The sequence below is a fragment of the Lactuca saligna genome, chromosome 1 (genome assembly GCF_052625555.1).
Source record: "Lactuca saligna cultivar CGN05327 chromosome 1, ASM5262555v1, whole genome shotgun sequence".
Lineage (NCBI taxonomy): Eukaryota > Viridiplantae > Streptophyta > Magnoliopsida > Asterales > Asteraceae > Lactuca > Lactuca saligna.
Window position 1 is genome coordinate 1,745,699 of NC_136417.1, and position 21,542 is coordinate 1,767,240.

At 33.7% G+C, this 21,542-nt stretch overlaps 2 protein-coding genes across 3 annotated transcripts; both read right to left on the bottom strand.

Annotated features, from left to right (window-relative positions):
• Positions 1 to 1,896: 1,896 nt before the first annotated feature.
• Positions 1,897 to 5,894, bottom strand: LOC145008231 (putative folate-biopterin transporter 4). The gene is made up of 7 exons (XM_078967109.1): positions 5,632 to 5,894; positions 3,806 to 3,933; positions 3,472 to 3,693; positions 2,968 to 3,402; positions 2,679 to 2,876; positions 2,457 to 2,594; positions 1,897 to 2,381 (listed from the first exon to the last, which is right to left on the bottom strand). Exons 1-7 carry the CDS (start codon positions 5,710 to 5,712, stop codon positions 2,117 to 2,119), a joined length of 1,467 nt encoding a protein of 488 aa, XP_078823235.1. The 5' UTR covers positions 5,713 to 5,894; the 3' UTR covers positions 1,897 to 2,116.
• A 3,026-nt stretch (positions 5,895 to 8,920) lies between these two features.
• On the bottom strand, positions 8,921 to 10,940 carry LOC145009073 (RING finger protein). Of its 2 annotated transcripts, none has more exons than XM_078968064.1 (6): positions 10,445 to 10,940; positions 10,018 to 10,108; positions 9,684 to 9,841; positions 9,561 to 9,588; positions 9,306 to 9,414; positions 8,921 to 9,201 (listed from the first exon to the last, which is right to left on the bottom strand). In XM_078968064.1, exons 1-6 carry the CDS (start codon positions 10,721 to 10,723, stop codon positions 9,120 to 9,122), a joined length of 747 nt encoding a protein of 248 aa, XP_078824190.1. In that variant the 5' UTR covers positions 10,724 to 10,940; the 3' UTR covers positions 8,921 to 9,119. The 2 variants fall into 2 exon arrangements, with proteins under 2 accessions (XP_078824190.1, XP_078824534.1); XM_078968408.1 differs by having other exon boundaries at positions 9,684 to 9,838; positions 10,445 to 10,865.
• Between the last annotated feature and the right edge of the window lie 10,602 nt (positions 10,941 to 21,542).

The window sequence follows — 21,542 nt, forward strand, 5'->3', positions numbered from 1 at the left end:
CTGTGACGATGAGCGTTGGAGTGGTGGCGGGTTGGATCGTAAGTTAGGTTAGAGAGAGAGAGAGAGAGAGAGATATATATATGGATTCTGGTGGGTGTTTGTTGTCGGAAAATCGATATGATCGAAGAGAGACAGTGGAGATGGCGGTCAAATGTGACGATGGTGTGGGAGTAATGAGGATGAAATCAGTGCTGACAACTCTCCGATTAGGGTTTATAGGTATTGGATTGAGAGAAAATGTGATGTTCCAAAGAAATTTGGAGAAATGATATTATTGTTTAAATGAAACGTATACCTTGATTTTTTTAGTTTATTAGAAGGATTATTAAACAATATAAGCATTACAAGTGTTATGTGTAAACAATAAGCATAAAATGTTTGTGAATGGTGTATTATGTTTTGTACCTCTTAATATTCAAGAAATTTAGAATATGCTTTATATAATAGTAAAGACATATATATTCCAGAGTCGTGTAGCGTATTTCACTACATGACATGTCTATTTGAGGACTCTAAATGCCCACTCTATATCTTTTCTAGTAGATTCCTATATTTATGTGAACAACTTTGCCTTTTACCGAATATGCTTTCATAAAAGCAGAATAATCTGGGTATATCTCATTCCAGAGGTAGTAACCATATTTGTACAAATGTTCGTTCACCATAAACAACATATCATATACTTTGTCGGTTCAGATATCGTTGAAAATAAAGGATTGACTAAAAACATTACAGTCATTGTTAGACCCTGCAACTCCAAAGAACGAATGTCATATCCACAAATCCTGAGATGCAACAGCTTTTAGTATTATAGTCGTTTGACCTATATCACCTTGAGTAAGTTGACCGCGCCATGCAGTTGGACATATTTCCCATGCAACATGTATACAATCAAGGCTACCAATCATTCATGGAAATCCATGCATCTCTTCATGTGCCAAATATAATCTCTCAGTATCATGTGTTATGGTTTGTGCAAATATTCTTCGTGATAAACATCATGCAGACATGCGCAAAAAAAATGTACTCAATCACGGTCGTCTATGATATGTTCAAGTACTCGTCTGATGCATTATATTGTATCCTAAATATCTAAGCGTAGTCGAACATTTTTGTAAGCTAGTAAAGCCCATTCTACCTCTAGAATCGGGTTTTTGCTTAAAAAAATCACATGGCACCTCAAAAGCATTACTAATATGTAGAAGTAATGCCTTATTCAAATGGAAATGATGTTCGAATGCTACATCATTATAAAGACAGTTATTGGCAAAGTAATCGCATACCAATAATTCATGTGTGGCTTTGTGATCTCGATTGACAACCGCTCTTATATGTGAAACATCTTTACGTTCTTCATTGTCTATGTATTGTACAACATTGAAGAGTGTCGAGATAAATTCTCCATCGTCATCCGACTCAAATTTGTAAAAAACATCCACAAATATGATATTATTTTCAAGAGTATAAAGAGATGAACGGTTTGAAAATATGGGAAGATGTGTCTATACAGGTAAAGTTTATTTATTAAAAAAACACATATTGACCGTTGGAAACGGTCCAAGCATTTGATTGATCGTCCTCCCCACCACAACCGACGACAACAATGCCCAAGCGTGAACCGACGAGATAGTGTGTACGGTCGTGGTTCATGACCATGTAGACCACTGAGTCCTTTTGTGATGACCATACTGCTGGATGCTCTAGTAATGGTTATACATCAACGAAAAAATTCAAAAAAAAAAAATTAAAAGAAAAATGACAGATTCATAAAGCGAGTGATATGCACAAAACAATCCACTCCAGTGTAAAACAAAATCTTGTATGAATTTTCACTATCCACACATGGCGTGCGTGTGTGTGCAATGCTTCTAGTGTGTAGTCCGTGTTTAAAGAACATACATAAATCCAACAACTCTTTATTTCAGAAACTGATATTTGAATCTGAATATGGATAACAAGTTTTTGGTATAAAATAATATATTTTTAGTGAGTAAATCTAGACCAAAATTGTATTTGAAATGAAGCTCAAGATTTCCCTAATTAATCCAAACTTTTAATTAAGACTATAGTAATGGCGGGCAGGGGTTTGTGTTTGTATCTAAGTATGTATCTGTGTCTATGATGCTGATATCCCTGTAGCTTCTTCTGGTATGAGGAAGAGGAAAAACACGGGGAAAAATGTGCAAAAGACCTGAATAGCTATCCCGAGACTAAGGTTATCAAAAGAGCCTGAAGAGATGTTGAGAAAGGAAGCTAAACCCGCACCAAGAAAGGACCCGATTGTGGACCCCAGGTTGTTTATCGACATGAAGAGAGCAAATAAAGTCCCTTCTATTCCAGGCGGACACAGCTGTCCCGATAGGATCAAGAAAGGCATAAACCTGCAAACCACAAGCTAATCAGTCAATTATTAAAATGGGACTTTGAAAGTCAAACAAAAACATCATAATGTATACTTGAATTGATTGACTGCATCTGAGAGAGCAGATCCAAACACCACCAACATCTCATCTGAGACGCCCAACCAAACATTCCATCTACAAACCAACACTATATCTACAAGCGTCAGCAAAGACAGACCAACATGTGCAAACCTGCATTTAAAACACCAACCAGATCAAAACAGCAGTTCATGAGGGAGTGTGATTTTGCAAAAAGAAAAAGAAAAGGAAGCTTACATAAGAATCGTTCGCAGTTTCATCTTTTTTAGAAAACGATTGTAAATGAAAGTTCCAAGCATTAAGCCTATCCACCCAATAACACGTGTCGTCCCCAGAAACGATGCTTCCAAATTAAGGACTTCTGTTTGGTAGTAGAACATGATTGTTGACAGATTTGGGATCGTCACCTGTGCTAGGAAAAACCAAGCCATTGGTCTTGGTTCCCATGTTGTGTCGTGTTCGATCAGATCAGAATTCATCTCTAATTAAAAAAAGAGAAAAAAAAAAATCGGTATCCATTTTGTACCTCAAGATAATTGGCTGTCGAAAAGCTTTAAACAAAGTATAACCAGCCAACTTTAAGGATCGAAACCATTGTAATCCAAAAGATGGATCCTTTTCAAGTATCTGAGTGTTGCTTTTATTCATCTTTCTGTTGGAGCTCTTTTTTCTCCTTAAAGTGTTGGTTTTATTATGGATTTGATTTGTGGATTTATCTTCGTCTGAGACAGAGATGCTCCCATTAAGACCATTAGTTTTAGAGGTGGAATGTATTGGGACAGGAGTCTCCTTCACAAAAGCACATGAGAAAAGCTGTAGGGTTGGCAAAACAGCAAAAAGAAGAAAAATGGTTTCCATTTGGAAGTTGGTGAGTGCGTATCCTCCTAATAAACTCCCACAGATTCCCCCAACAGCCATTGCCATCCATGATACCGACTGCAGGTCCCCAGCAAATTTAGCCCTGAGAATCAAAAATATTTAAATATTTATTATAGGTCAAGTGTTTTTCAAAGGACTTGACAGGACATACTTTTCAAGTCTTGCAGCTTCAGCAATCATTGCATCAATGACGACATCTGCCATTGCAGAACCAAGATTTTGCAACAACAAGAAGATCATGAGTTGGTCTCTGGAATTCCTTATGCTTTCTTCAATGCCCACAATCACCCATGGAAACAGGGACAGAAGTGTTGCAATCACTAAATAAGGAATCCTCTTCCTTCCTTTGATTGGGATACAATCCGACACAATTCTGCATCCAAATATATATATATATATATATATATATATATATATCATCATCATCATCAGCATAATCATTTTCAAACCATCAACCAAATCTGTATCTACTAACAAATACCCACCCGTATATTGGTTTTATGCTCCATGGAAAAAACGCTATGGAAGTCACAAACTGAGAGGCCGAAGGCGTCAGTTTCAGTCTGTCCTTCAACTGATACGAAACCGCTGTCCATACAAATGATCTAAACCCCTAAACAAATTTAATTTCACAACAGCTTCATCAAATACTCACAACACACACATATACAACCAAATCCAAATTGATGTACATCTTCTACACAACAGCTCTAGATGTACATCTTCTACAACCACAACACCAGTCTAAACATAGATATCTAAAAACTCTACATACTACTTACTCATTCATATGAGGTTTTCTTCCAAAAAACGAGGAAACAGATGTACTTGTCTATGGTCATAAAGAACAACAGTTTTCAACTTCAGAGTTGTTATGAACAATAGTTACAGATGCACAACAAAGTTATCTACTAGTAGTACTTACTATATAATTCATGTTTTTATCATTTTCTTCCCGTGATTATATCTGTCCCGCTGAATAAGTGTCCATTTTATAATTTAGAAGGAACTGAAAGACAAACTCTTGGAAAACCATTACATTTAGTTAGATACAAACTAATAACTCTAGATATGATCTCTAAAAAGGAAGGTAGCTTAAGAGCATTATTGTTTTTCTTAATGACACAATTTAGGATAAAACATCTTAAACCAGAGTCTTTCTTTGGAATGCATTGACCTCATTTCTCTCAATCTAGACATACATATGCTCCTCTCATATAGTCAAATGTGAGTTCAAGAATTAAGCTTGTGAAATGATCCTATGAACGACTATCTCGTGATAAAAAATAATATGGCTAAAAGAAAGAGACTGTCTGGACCCAAATCAGTATCACTTATTTATCCAATATGATGATAATTGGCAAATTGATCATTTTAATCTAAAATCTTTTTACAAAATAATATGTTGTAATTTTCATGCACATTTCTACAAAGAAATGTGTGCATTTTTTATTGGATGGCCTACTAATTACATCTACTTCATTTGTGAACTGTGATCACTATTTATGGAGTTGCTTGCTTGACCATAGAAAGTCTATTGTTGACCAATTTATTTCTCAAATTTTTATTAAATCAAGTCAAGCATGAAAACTATCATAATTTAGTGTCTTATGTAGAGAGATAATTAATTATGGAAATACCAGTATATGAGTATACCATCATTTCCTAATATTATTAACTAAACTCTAATTGTAACTATGCATAGGGCCAAGGTCTAAATGTATCAGTTCATGTAACAGGTGAGTTTGGTAATTTGTGAATGAAAGATCAAGTGCTCAAATTATAAACAACCAAAACAGAGGAGCCATAGCACACCAGCGTCTGGCAAAGCTAAAGTTGAACACGAACAATTGCTTTCCAATTTTGTGGTTAATGTTTAACAATAGTATGAAAACATAAACTAAATAATTTTAGGCCCCAAATTCAATACTGTAAATTCCTACTTCGATTTTTTTGGCTCCGCAGTTGACAATAGTCAACCCATTTCAAAGCATATTACTATTAAATTCATATCGTTTCTGGAGAGAAATCTTCTATCCAGGAAAAAAGGATCAAGCACGGCCTTTGAGATCAAACAAAATCCCAAAGTTCGAGATTCTCCATTTAAACATCAAAATATACTAATGCTGATATGCATCAATATTATCAACCACTTTTGAATCTGAAACAATCAACCAAAATAGCTAATCGCATATCGTGATCTGAAAATTTCTATAAACCCTTATTCAGTCGTATACGTGATCATGATCAATCGCAATCAAAATTGAAAAAGAAATAGGGATGAGAGATCTTGGATCATGTGAAGGTATACCTGGGTGAAGTAAATCAAGCAGACAAGCCAAACAAAAGAAGCACCGAAAGCAATTCGCAGCTGTTTCAGCCAACCAATCATTTTTTTTTTCTATTTTTGCGGTTTCGAGATTCTAGGGTTTTGGAAAATCTCCAATTTCATGGGCGTCTTAGATTTTTAGAGAGAAAAAGAAGGAGAAGGAACGAAGAACGCGTTTCCTTGTCGCATTTCCCACCCAGTTTTCTTCAAACGGTTTTCTTACGTCCTTCCTTCATTTACTCCTATCACGTCACTCTACAGTTTTAATATAAAAATAAATAAATTTAATTACGTAAAATAATAATTTATCTTTCATTGATTTTGTTTAAGAGACTTTTGGGTATCCTATAAAAAAAACTAGCCAGAGTTAGAAATTGGTTGCTCCAGTAGCATTAACTTTTATTTGACAAAACTATAAATTTTTTAAATATATAAAATTTGCATAAAAGAAAAATCTATATAAAATCTCAAAGTTAGAATATGATTATATGCTGACAAAAATTATATCGTCTAAAGGCCATCTTTTGTCGTTGTGTTTGTGTAACCATCGATTTGCCCACATGCTCAAAATTGAAGCGCATCAAGATGAGTATCTATAGATTAGGTCTATATATTAGGTTTGAGATTCATGTATTACATGGGTTTAATTAAAAAAATATATATAAATTTAACAATTTGAAAAGTTTGAATTTATAAGAAAATTTTGAATTATTAAAATTAATGAAACTTTAATGTATTGATTACTTTACATATATATTACCTTACACATTAAATGTGGAATTTTAATTTAATAAAATGAAAAATACAATAAAATGATAAGTAGAAAATAGAAAATTTAAAAATTCTAGAAAATACCATGTATCCAAATGAATTAGAAGATGACATGTAGCAAAAAAACCTTCATTTATTATAGAAGATCAGTTGGATTATATTTGTTTCAGTTATGTAATATTTTTATTTGGTAAGACCTATTGGTATCAAAAAAAAATGAGCAAAATCCAAATATCCCTCCACCAAACTCAAACTCACAACCAAATACAACATCTCCTATCGGATTCGTGTGATACGAGAATTATATTAACCTATTAAAATCTCAAAATTCACCGCAAATATCATACCAAGAAACTTATTTCAATCTCACATCATTTCCGATTCAATTTCTTTCCTAACCATGCATTCAACAAAATATTTTTGGACAAAACTCAAATTTATAACAAAACATTTTTGGTACTTCATCTTCGATATCAAATGTTCAAACACAAACAACCATCCAACCACCAACCATACAAACATCGGTAGAATTCATTATCAAAACGCAAGCCAAAAGTACTAGGAAAGGGAAAGGAAAAGTAGGGATGATCAGTTTGTCCCAAATCTCGATCCCATACCGGTACCGTACCGGAACCGGTACTGAACCGTACCGAATTTAAAAATACGGGACGGTACTTGGTACTCTAAATACATGAAATTCAGGAATCGGTACTGCCGGTACCGATACTAATACCGAGTACCAGTATCATTCCCGGTACCGGTACCGATGATGTTAATTCGGTTCAGTACTCGGGATTCACTTTTGATCAAATTTGGTATTCGAGAAATCGGGAACGGGACGGGTCGGTACCGGTTCCGTCTCACGCTCATCCCTAAGGAAAAGTGAAAACGGTTACAACGAAAAATAAAGAAATTTCATAATGGTGGACGTCGTAGGAGGAGTACGTTTTAGCGGTAGCGTGGTTTAGGACATCAAAAAAGAAAACTCAAGGAATTGGTTTGAAGAGATGTGTTGTTTGGGAAGCAGCGCTCGTCAGATTTCACGCTAGCTTGAAGAAAAAAACAAAAAAACATACCGCAATATTGGTATGCTAAGTGGTAAATGGACTTAATTGAATAAGAGGTGCACCAAATTCAACGGAGTCTACAACAAGCTATATGTGAAAAAGGAGAGCGGTTGCAACGACTTAGATTTTTGTTTAAAATCGCAAAAGAGCAATATCGAGTCGAGATAGATCATATGTTTGAGTTTGAGAGACCATGAGAGATGCTGAAAAGAGATCCAAAATAGACTTAGACTTCAACATCAGCGTAGGTGCAATTTAAAAACTTCAACATGATAATATTTTGGTATTACAACATAAGATCATTTCCTACAACAATGTTATAACTTGGAGAATGATTGGCATGCGAATTGACAATTTTTTGGTGTACATACTCACGAGCCTAATATATGTAAAAAGTGTTACTAAAGTAATATATATTTATTTTTCTAGCCATATTAATCATATTATTTATTAATTGATTTTAGAACAAGCTAACAAACTAACTTCAAAATCAAGAACTATTATAACCCAATAGGTGTAAAGAGTGTTCTTTAGCATGCATAACCCATTTTGAGAACTATTTATTATTTGATTTTATTACAAACTAACAAACTAAATTCATTAAAAAGTTCCACCAAAAAGCTTTCATCTATAATATATTCTTAGGACATGTTTGACAAAAATAACCGGTAATTGAAAACTGTAATTTAAGACATGTAGTTGGAAACTGGAAATTATATCTTTTATGTGAACACTTACACACCACAATATTAAAAAAGGTAAACAAAACGAAAAGTTAATTATGATAAGTCAATTTTTCAAACTATTTATAATACCTTTTGTTAAGTCATTTTTTCAAACTATTTATAATAACTTTTGGAATATTTACTTTTTGTTTAAAATAAAAGATTTAAATTCATACTTCCAAAGGATTCTTTTTTTTTTTTTTTATAGTTAAAAACCTTCAAAAACTTAGGTGTGGAACATAACCTTAGTTAGGCAATGAAATAATCGTGTCGGATGAAATTTATGTGTTAGTTAGGCAATGAAGATTTGTGTCGGGAGAAGAATATCGTCTTAATTCTTAATTAGGCAAGAGATGATATCGTGGATGGAAACACATGCTTGATTGTAACATACATAAGACATTGTTTTTCCCTAAAGCTAAACAGGCCTGTAACACACATTTTCATTTTTCCGAAATTTGTTCAGCTAAATGTTCAAAGTTGTTTGAACTGTTCTCTTATTTAGTTGATTTTGAAAATTCTAAGTTATGAAAGTCGAAAAGCTTGACTTGTAACCCAATTGATGATATGGTGTTGCCACGTGTGTTTGACTAGTGACATGGAAGTTTACAAGGAGAAGACGATAAGATTTGAAGGCAATAATAAATAATAGTTTGAAGAAACAAAGGAATAAGGATTTTCAATTATAAGAGAAGAGTAAGAGCATGATTGATGAAGCAGCACAAATGAAATGAATTATATACAAGAGTTGTGTGTGTGATGAATCCTAAGAGTAGGGGGAGATTGACTGACTTGCGATACGATACGATACGATATGATAATATACTTACTTACTTACTTACACAGACCCAAACCCAACAAAGAAAGAAAGAAAGAAAGAAAGAAAGAAAGTTAGAGTCGCAATGAATCAGAAAAGCTTGGATATGACATTGCATGAAGTCCAGAATGCTGCGGAAGCTGCCCTTAGAATAGCCGGGTTCTGGTATATCCTGAGAAAACAAAAACAAAAATAAACATCATATCCAATTCCTGTTGACATGTACATTATAGTCAAAATATAAGAAAATTCAATATTTTAAAATAATAATAATACCCGATGGCTGTTGCGCCCCAAGATGCAACGTTGTAGATAACTTTGCTCCCATCCCACGCCTTTCTAAGCTTTCCCTTTTGTTTTTTCATGGAGAATGTCTTGCAAAGGGCTGCAACGAACCGACCAATAAATCTTTTACAACACATACATACATTTTCTTGGTAAAATCGTACGTATAAATAAATTATTATAATAATATTTATATAAAAAGATTGGATTTTTGAAACCTCTTGTAATATGCTAATCTAAACTCACCATCCTGGAGTTGTTTTGGACTCAAATCCTGTGTGAAAGTGAAACAAAAACAATTACCCACATTACATATAATAAGAAATCAAAAAAACAAAAAATTAACGACAACAAGTGTATTGTGTGTACCTTGGTCTCTTTAAGGGAAAGCAGATATGCAGCCATGAAGCACGCAATTCCATCCACGATATCATCTTGTCTCACTAACACATAATCTTCATCTGACGCCATATTTCCACCTTCCCATAGATCCTTTTCACTCACCACGTCCCATGAATTATTTTCTTCTAAATATGCCAATGTTTCACAAACAATTCTTAGTTAATCATTATATCCATAAACTGTTGTTTACCACTTTTACTTTTACTTTTACTTTTACTTAACATTCTCAAAAAGCAAAAATTAACTTCAAATATGCATTCTCTTATATTCTCATTATCAAAATCAAAATCTGAACACATACCTGCTAAACCCTGTGGAACAGACACCTGTGCGCTCTCTAGTTTTTGAAGAAAATCCGGGCATTCAACTCTCGACTTCAGTAGACTGCATAGCTACACACAAACAAATCTCACAATTATACTTTTACCCCCTACCAACTTTTCTAAAACTTCAATAAAACTTGGAAATTTATATTTATCTCAAAAGGCTCTACTCCAATCTGATTATTGTGACCCTATACAAATCACTCTAATCCAAACTGCCTAATCTCAACTGATTTGTGCGACTTCAGATCCAAACCTAATTATGAATATGATTTATAATCAGTTCAAATCCCAATTCTAAAACTCTTGTTTCATGCTCCCCAACACTTCCTTCATAGACTTTGCGCCAATTTGAGTTTACAATTTAACAGAATTGAAACAAGAAAAAGCAAAACCCTAACTTACCAAATCAGCCTCGCCGTCCTGCGATTGCGGATAAGATCCACGACAGCCGCTGCTCGTTCCGGCAGAATCACCATCATCAACAACTTCATCACCACTTTCGTCATCATCTTCAATACAACCAGTAGTGCTAAGCAATTCAAGAGCTCGTTGGCATTGATCAAGAACCGCCTCTAGGGTTTTTCTCTTCACACGAACCTGATCCCTTTCGGAATTTACCCTCTCAACACCACCGCCGACGATGATGGGTTTAACACCACCCGACACCTCAACGACCTCCATATATGAAACCCAGATCAATACATATGTAATTTATACATACACAACTAAAAAAAGTGAAACCTAAAAAGGATGTCTTGTTGTATAATTGATGGTGTTGGTGTTCGTATGATGGATAAAGATCGAAATTGAAGAGTACGTCGTCTGAGTTCCGTGCAAAGTTTGATAATTTGGGGATTTTTGGGGGATTGTGGTGGGGAAGGGGAGATGGTGCTGGCGTGAGCCGCCTACGTACCGTCTCCATTATTGATGGTATATAATTGGGTATAAGCAAGTACAAAGAAATCTTGGCCTTTTTTCCAAGAAAATAATAATATATTATTATTATTATTTATTAACATAACATAACGATACAGGTATTTAGGGATAATCACGTAATTAAATTCAAGCACGTTTTCCATAAATTTTACACATTTTAGAAGAATTTAGCAAAATTCACTAAATTGGAAGGGGTTACAATACAAAATATCATATTGTATTTATCGTACAATAATAGCCAACTACAAAAATACAATTTTCCAAAATTATTTTGAAATCTATATTTTGAAATTTTGAAAAATCTTATCTATATTTTGAAATTTTGGCTTACCAAAATACTTATAAAGTAATTGTGAAAAATAGTAAATTTTGTAAAACGGTGATTGTAAAATGAATGATTATTTATGATATTTCATATATATCCAAATATTTGAACTTAAACATTAAATAATCGAAAAACATCAGTTAAGCGAAAAAGAGTGATTTGACATTAAATAATAGAAAATCATTAGTTAAGCTTGATTATCTCTATTTATAATAAAATATTTCATATTCAAAACATTTAAATATGACGTGTGATTTGACAAAATTAATTGATTTTCAGATCATTTATGTAAAAAAAAAAAACTGAATATTATAAACAACTTACCATGAAAAGTTACAACTTGTTTTTACTTATTGATCTTCGATTGCAAAAGCTCTTGTAACTTTTTGTGATTTTCTATTTTGTTGAATTTTTATCATTATAAAGGATACACACAGTACATAGATATACTAATACAATTATAGGGAGAGAGAGGCCCAAGCCCATGTGGGTATTTATAGTCCAGTCCACTCTAATAAGGAAGGATCTAAAATCCGAAGGGGTAAATTCTATTGTCTGTTGCATGTGGTGGATTTGAAGTGTTTCTGCTCAATGATTACATACTATGCAGGGATATGAGATAATGGATTACCACATGCATGACTTTTTGGGTGTGAAACCTAATTGAATAACAACATCACGTATATATGTATCTCGCATGTGTGGTTTGGGTTAAATTCAAGTGATAGTATGGTCATATATGGTTAGAAGTTGAATTACTTTCATGTGTTTGATGATGTTTTAGACCTTAAATGGTGTATTAATAGTCTAATATAGCAGCAACAGCAACAACAACAACAACAACAACAAAAAAAAAAAAAAAAAAAAAAAAAAAAAAAAAAAAAAGATATGGGTGTCTTTGAGGTTATGCGAGGTGGGCGGCTGTATAGGGCCCACGCCGTGGAAGGGGCAAATTTAAATGTGATTTGTTTTAGTAGATTAGTAATTTAAGACCAAAAACAATATTGATTTAAATGTATCACCTCGCCCGAAGTTAATTCATCATTTAGTTCTCGCAAATCCAAGTCAGAAGTCGCCACGATGCTACTCATTCCCATGAACCCGCTAAGTCGTTCAGGGTGTTTGTGTTTAATTATTAATTAACTAATTGTTCTAAAATTAGTGCATCATTTGATTCGGAAATCAAAATTGTAAGTTTCCAAATTCAATAAGATCTTTCAGTTGTAGAATCGTTTTTGACCTTCAATTTCATATTATTGATTAATTTATTGTTTCAATTTTAGAAATCAAATTTGATTTTCTTAGAAATTCAATGCTCATCGGTTGTGTTTCAATTTCAGAACATATCAAGTTATGTTGTGGCTTGTGTTGTGGATTGTTTTAATTTCAAGTGATAGTTTCTCTTAACAAAATATTTGAACAATACAATATGTATTAAAAAAATTGTTTCGCTTCCGAACAATATTTAAGGAATTTGATGACAAAGATCTTATGTTGTATTGTATCCATCTTGAAGCCACACATAAGTATGGTGAACGATCATATATTAATGTCAATGAAATTTATCTAGAGTTAAATCTGATTAACGGGTTCTTACCGAGTGAAACTACTAACCCCCATATGTTTTAAAATATATGAAAAAAAAATTGTTTTCCTAATGCAGTTAATGCATATATTTATAGGTTAGAAATGATATCTATGAAGAACAATATATTTGAGAGTATGTATATGAAGAGTTAATGGATAACTTTGTTTCTAAGAATGTTATGAAAGTATCGTGATTCATATAACTATGTAAGATTAGATTCTATATTATGATGATTCATGTAACTATGTAAAACTGGATTCTATATCCTTTTTTTATTGTTTTTCTAATAATTATTGACTTATGGCAATATTAATAATATTGCTTATATATAAAAGTAAATTATGCTTAAGGACCTAATTTTATTTTTCGCACGGGACCTCAAAATCAGCAAGACGCCCCTAGTGAAGGAATAGTGTAGAAAGAGCTATCAAAAGGAATTCAACTTGTAAATTAATTTTCTAAATGAATGACACTTGATCAAGAAAATGCTTTGGCAACCATGTTTTGTATTGTGAAATGCATTACAAAGTGTTAATGACATAAAATGACATTGTAACACCATGTTCCGAATCGCTTCCTAATTCGGGATTGTGGCTTGAGAATAGATTATCATAAGGCTTGGGGTATTTAGAAGAGAGAGATCTAAATCCATTTAAGTATAGATAATGTAAATGAGGTAATTCGGGAGCTGGTTCGTGTCTTGAAGCCAAAGGGGTATATCGGAAAAGTGGCACTTTGAGCCCTTTATGGGTTTTGGGTTTTATTCGGAAGGTTGTACGGATTGGGTGTGTGGCTAGAAGCGTAGGGCTTCTCGCCAACTTTTCATGGATATAAGGTTCGTCGAAAACGGACCTCGAATGAGGGAGTTATGAAAGTTTGAAGGATTTGGCAGTTTTGGTCCCTGGATGGAAAAGCCTGCATTTTAGCACATGCATACAAGATAGAAACGTGTGAGTACGCCCAGCGTAGTGCTAGATAAATAGGACGCAAGATAAGAGACTTACGCCCAACGTACAAGGAGTACGCCCAACATATGTCCAAGATCTTCAAACCCTAATTTTTAGGGTTGGCTCACTATTCAAAGCACCTTAAGTCTAAAGGGGTGTGCCTCTCTTTCATACTCAGAGCCTTAAACTCTAACTTCGAGTGATAGCTTTGTTGGATTAGGTGTCGAAGCTCATAACTATTTTGGTAAGTACAGGACCCGATTATGAGCATGGTCCTTTTGGGTTGCCTTCACCATAGCAACTGATAGAATGAATTAAGGAGAAAAATGATTAAATATTATTTAGTAATATATTATAAGAATAATATATTAAAAGAGAAATCATCTTGTTTAATTAATATTGGTCAAAAAAGATTAACTAAACTTAAGGGACTGGAATTGCAATTATAAGATAATTGGTTTTAGGGTTGTAGATCCCTTAGGAATAAGGTGGACGAATTCAAGGTGGAAGCCCACTTAGAAATCGTCGAGGACTTGATTCTGGAAGGATCTAAAGGGATGCTTGGTGGCTAATCAAATCAATTAGGGTTTTGACTAAAACCCTAGCAGGTCACCTATAAAAGGAACCCTAAGGCTACCAAAATTCGGCCCTATGCTTTCCAAGAGTGCCTTGGACGAATTTTGTGCCTTAGCCTTTCTCTCCTAAGTCATCTTGTTGCTTGTGGTGTTAGTAACTCCATTAGAGGTGCAACACTTAGGGCATTAAGCTTTCAAAAGTTAAGGACTTTGTGGTTTGTGATTGTTATTGCTACATAACAAGTGAGGTAAGAACTAAACCCTAATCATGTGTGATTTTCGGATTTGATATGCTAGTTTTAGAGTTTATTGCTTTGGTATTCAATGTTGTATGTTCAAATTAGAAAACCTAGATCAAAAGAATTAGGGTTGCATGAACACCATAGGAATGATGTTATGCTCATAATCCATCAAGCTTCATCCAAGAGTGTTGTGAGCCTTGTGGCTACATTTTGGGTGGTTTTTGGGACTTCTTACTACATTTTCAGCTCAAAGAAGGTAAAAAGTTTTGAGCTTGATCACTAGAAGTTGTTGTCTATGAATATGTGGGTCTTTAGTCCCTTTTTAGCCTCATGAGCAAGATCTAGTGGGTAGATACCACTTCATAAGCCTTGAGTTGCTACTCTTAGCATTTCAAAGGTTATAAGTCCATAAAGTTGACATCTTTGAGGATAGAAACCATTCATGCATGTTCTAGATGGGTATTATGGGGTTAAGTCGGTCATTGAGTCCCTTTGAGCCATGCAAATGCATAAAGGTGCCAATTTTATTAATGTAGAGCTTCATTTGGTGGTTCTCTAAAGTTTAGATGCAAAGCTCTTAATTGATTAAGTCACAAAAGTAGTTTGGAAGTTATGCGAGTACGCCCCGCGTAAGTCGATGTACACCCCACATACAAATTCAACCATCCCGTAAATGATCAATGCGAGGCAAGGGTACACCATCGTACCAAATGGATATGCCCCGCGTATGCCTCTGTTTGGGATTTCAGACTTTGGGCTTCGGGTTTAGGACATCTATTTGGGCCTAGAATCTTGGACCCTAATGGACTATCTGGTTGGTTGTTGTGACAACCCGTAGTTTCCTTCTTGTAAAAGTCAACTTGGTCAACTAAATTAAAAAATATCAATCAAAGGTCAAACATATTTCCATTATTATATTAATATAGTTAGGGTAATGATTTTCTAGGTATAAAAACCTAGTATCATGAAGTGTTGTGTGTTTTGGAGGGAAAGCATTTCAGACCGCAAACCCTCGCAGTCGCAAACGAGCCTTCACGGCCTTGTATATCCCTCAGACCGCAAACCCTTTGCGGTCGTGAACCGAAGTCGTGAACCCTTCGGCTGTGATCTCTAACATATATATATATATATATATATATATATATATATATATATATATATATATATATATATATATATTAGTGTTGACTGATTTTTTCTCACTTCTTCACTTCTGACCGTGAACTCAAGACTTTTGCTCTCAAGATCTTCAACCGTGAACACCTTTTCTCTCTCAAATATCATCTTATTTATTTTGAATCTCCTTAGAACCAGCTTAGATCTTCAAGTGTTCTTTATCTCTTCAAGATCCTCTGGGCCGTGAACCCTTGAATCATCATCATTTGTCAAGAACATCAACTCGTGAACTCAAGAACCCCAAGTGTTCTTGGACCGTGAACACCCAGCTGGCCGTGAACCCCTTCCAGCCTCCTCTTTTCGACTCTAACACCCTTTTTTGTAAGTTAAGCTTTCAACTCAATCCATTTCCTTGCTATATTTATGATGATGATGATCACTAAGTGTGTGTGTGTGTGTCTATATATATATATATATATATATATATATATATATATATATATATATATATATATATATATATATATATATGTTCATGTTCATTTGAGACCATTCTAATTTTGTGAGACTGTGAGACCAAATCTAAAAATAATTTTAAAACGCAAAATAAATGGAAAAATCCAAAAATTCTTTTTTTTTTAATATTATTTTCGGAACTTGAATTAACTAAAAAAAATAAAATAAAATCCCGTTTTTTTTAAAATACGTGAAATATTCTAATAGAGTATTACACTGACATATTCTAAAAAATATTTTTAAAATGCAAAATAAATGGAAAAATCTAAAAATTATTTTTTTAAATATTTTTTTCGGAACTTGAATTAACTAAAAAAAATCACATTTTTTTTAAAATACGTGAAATATTCTAATAGAATATTACACTGTACAGATTCTAAAAAATAATTTTAAAATGCAAAATAAATGGAAAAATCTAAAAATTATTTTTTTAAATATTATTTTCGGAACTTGAAATAACTAAAAAATATAAAAAATCCTTTTTTTTTTAAAATACGTGAAATATTCTAATAGAATATTACACTGTACATATTCTAAAAAATAATTTTAAAATGCAAAATAAATGGAAAAATCCAAAAATTCTTTTTTTAAATATTATTTTCGAAACTTGAATTAACTAAAAAAAATAAAAAAAAATAAAAAAAAAATGCGTCTCACGGTCTCACAAAAGATAGGTGGTCTCAAATGAACATAACCTTATATATATATATATATATATATATATATATATATATATATATATATATATATATATATATATATATGTCTTAATATACTAAATAGGACTCGTTTGTGCTTCAGGACTTCACCCATGAAACTTAGCATCCTATATCAAACATTCAATCGAATCAATCACATAAGGTGAGTTCATACCCCTACAATTTACTCATTTAAATGCTTTTAAGGGGAGAATACAAGTAGAAAACTATGGAATTGTGCTATTTATTTACATGTGGAAACAAACAAACTAAAAAGAATTCTTATACTCAATTGTTGTTAAAACCATTTTAAAAACTCTTTTTAACTATTTTAGGTTTTTGTTTTTATCAAAATCATATTTGTGTACATATTTATGTATAAGTATGCCTCAACAGACTTAGGATTATTACTAAATACCGTAACTCATGTTCCTTGTTTGGTTGTGGGCTTAGGGTAGGATCACTAGTCCGACTGTCGGTTAAATCATAGTTATACTTCTTAAATATATGCCTGAATATTAAATTTTATTATTTTCAAGGAATATGCTTAACTCAGTTGTGCATATTAGACAAACTGAGTTTTTTCAGTAACAATTCAAACAAACATACTAGTAAACTATAATAGGTATAGTTTAGAGGATCACTACATACTATTACTATAACAGAGAAACAATATATGCATCAGTACATACAGACTATTACTATTCATTACAAAGCATGCTATTCATTTAGAAGAACAGGAACGAACCTACATACTATAACAGGAACAAGATAACTAAAATGTGAGCCACTACTTCATGACATAGCTATATACTTGCTATGTCACATTTTGTAATCAGAATCTCCTGGAGGGAGAGCATGAGTTTGTGTATAGATCTATACAGGATGGACAATCCTGCACCTTGCTGCTAGCTACAGTGAGACATACAGGTCTACGAGTGACAAATGTCATATGATTTTCGACGTCTGAAGAGCGTCGTGTAATATATACTAGTCTATCGAGCATGGTTACAACCAAATCACATTTAACCTTAATTAACCAATTGGTTTTCAAGGTAGTTAATGTATCAGTAATGTCTTTTATACAATTACTACTGTGGGTCTTCATTTTTCCATTACATTCATACGGCCGTGATATTCTAATATGTGAAATGCATACAATTTTCGAGTAAGTATAGTTTTACAAATATGGAAAACATACATTTATAATATTTCAAGTACAAACATACATTTTACTCTACTTTCAAAGAAAACAGATCATACTAACCGTTGGGTCTTGGTAGAAGACTATTTTTCATTTAAAGGCAGGAAATATAGGATTTTTTGGGAAAGATACAAACATTTTTACTCAACAAATACAAACATTTCATGAAACAATAGCAAACTTTCAAATACTAAAATACTTATGCACTCACCAACTTAAATGTTGATTCTCTCTTTCTGAATTGACTTGTATTCTCAGGAAACCAGTAGACAAGTGCACTAGTAGGTTTATGAGAAGACGGAGCATGTTCATATTCTTCTCTTATGTTGTTATACATTTTTGGTGTCATACTACTTTACAAAGAACACACATGTATTAACTATTCTATTAATGCAATGGATGTTGTTGCTTGTTTTACTATTTTGCATTGTCGTGATACTGTACATGGCGTCCTCCACCCCCGAATATTTCCGCCATCTCGGTTTGGGAGTGTGACAGTTGTGTTATGGGCTACTTGAAGGATTGGATCATATGATAAGGCCCAATAAGGGGTTTGGGCCCAATTTGGAAAATTAGGCCATTAATGGGCATGTAAGTACATGGATTTCGTTGGGCTAGCTATGGACATGTATAATGATTCAGAAAAAGTAAATAGGCTTTAGGAAAGGCCCGTGTAAGGGTTTGGGCCCTATTTGGAAAATTAGGCCATTAGTGGGCCTTTATGGATTTTGAAGTTTTGGACTTGATTGGTTTTGGACTTGGGCCTTAGTTAAGTATCTTGTGGGCCAGGGATAAAATGGTTATTTTACCCAAGTATGGATTATGGATCATGGTTTAGGACTCAATTGATAATTTGGTGATATTGTGATGTTGATAGCTTGAGGAGTTGCCAGGGCAGCAGTAAGGATTTATTGTTGTGGACTTCAGCAATACGATGTAAGTTACCTTCCAGTAGAAGTGGGTCGAAGGCACCAATATCAGCCCCCAGATATGTCTGACAGTATGTTATACTATATTATTATGTGGTAGTGGTAGAGGTGAACTAGTCCTCGTAGCTGGTTGAGATAAACCGGAGGGTAGGTCGGGCACCTAGATCGATCTACCTCCCACTGTTTCTGTGACGCCCGTAGATCAGGGCTGGTCAATTTAGAGACGATAGGCGTCAAAAATGAATTTTTTGATGAAATATTATTTAGAATGAATAATCTTAACTAAGTTGTAGTATATGTTACAAGGATTCCGTACATATAAAGAACGCCAAAATCCGAGTTATAACGAAGAAGTTATGACATGTCGAAGTTTTGCGACAGAACTGGCACGACACAGCGCGACGTAAAAAGTGAATTTACGTTAGAGCGATATTTAGCCTTATACATCTAAATGAAAGTCGTAGAATACGTTAAACTGTGAGCGCGCATAAAAAGAACGCCCAAATCTGACTTCGTATGAGAAAGTTATGATTTTTCAAATTTCGACTTAGGGATATGCAGCCCAGATACTCGATTTGAGACCGAGCGGTTTTTAGTCGAAACAATCTAAATGAGAATTGAAGATCTCATTAATTGTAGTAAAACGATAAAAAGATAGGTGAAAACGGACGTCGTATGAAGATGTTATGATTTTATAACGGAATTTTCCTGTCCCGGCCTACTAAAAATAAATAATAAAAATAAAATCAAAATTAGCCAACGGAGTCTAAACAAAAGTTGTAGAGCATAGTCTCACCTACGCGGAGATATAAAGAACTTCAAAAACGGAGTTCGTATGAGGAAGATATGAATTTTTGAAGTTTATTAAATATTTTCGATATTTAATTTAAATATAAATTTTCGATATTATCCAAGGGGGAGTCAGCGAGCTGATCCACATTACGCCCAGCGTAATGTGGGATTACACCCAGCGTAAATCGCAAATCCAAACCCTATAAAAGGGAGTTGAGTTCAGCCGATTCATTTTCTCATTGCTCTTCTTTCTCTCGTGTTTTTTGCATCGTTTTTCGTGCAAGAAATATCCCGAAGCCCCGGTATCATTCCCAAGCCCCGAAGCAAGTCCCGAGGCCCCGAAAATCTCGAGAAGTGCAATTCCCAAGCCAAAGCTCTATCCGCGAGAAGTCCAGTTTTTGTGAAGATCTTCCAGATCTACCGAAGAATATTACTTCTACAAGCCGTAGTGCTGTCCGATCATCTTCTGATCAAGTGAGTGTGTAGTTACTTTCTTCTAACGCATAATTATGAAGTATTTTATACAAAATACATGTTATGTGTATAATATAAAGTTTTTTATATGTGTGAGTGTATAGTCACTTTCATCTTACACATAGATAAGAAGTATTTGCTATGAAATACATGCTATGTGTTTATACATTGTTTGTTTACTTGAGATGGATGTTGAATGAATGTTTTATACGAGTTTTTAAATAAGTTGTATATGTAATTTATATCTACAAATATGTTGGGTAGAACATGGGTAGATAAAATAGTTGATGTGTGTTGAAAGAATGTGATAGGAGAAAGGTGAGGATATAAGGGTGATGATAATTAGGTGATGATAGATAGGTGATGAATTACGAGTCCAGGCGATGTTGTGGCTATGTATTCATGCGATGATAGTCTATCCCTTATTATGAATTACGAGTCCAGGCGATGTTGTGGCTGCGTATTCATGCGATGATAGTCTAACCCTTATTATGATTTACGAGTCCAGGCGATGTTGTGGCTGTGTAATCATGCGATGATACCCTAACCCTTATTAGACATATATTGAGGGTGTGATCCCCGAATTAGTATTGTCTATATGATACAGGCGATGATCCTTAGGAAAAGTTCTTAGGAAAAAACATATAAGGATATAAGATGTAAGGAGATGAGCGGTAAATATGATATAGGAGATGACCCTTAGGATAATATCTTTAGGGAAGATTAAAAGAAGATAATGGGGATGGGTATTTGGGTTGATTGTTTGATGATTGAATATTATAATTATATTATTGTGGGTTGAAAACCCTATATGCTCACCAGGCTCCCAAGCCTGACCCACTCAGTTTAATTGTATCACAACTATCGATACGAAGCTGCTTTGCACTGAGAGATTAAAGGAGATGTAAATCATTAGTGTAATTGAATGTAAGTTCTGTTTATGCTTATATGTCTGTATCGGAACATGACATCCCGAGGTTTTATTATTAAATGAAAATACATTCTCTTTGAGAAATGTTTTGATAAGTTATTATCATATCTTGTTTTGGGAACAAATTCCACAACCATTTTCTTTAAAAGATTACTCTAATTTTATAAAACAAAGCATAAACAAATCGGTCTTTTCTATCCGTGAAAATGGGGATGTCACAGTTTCCT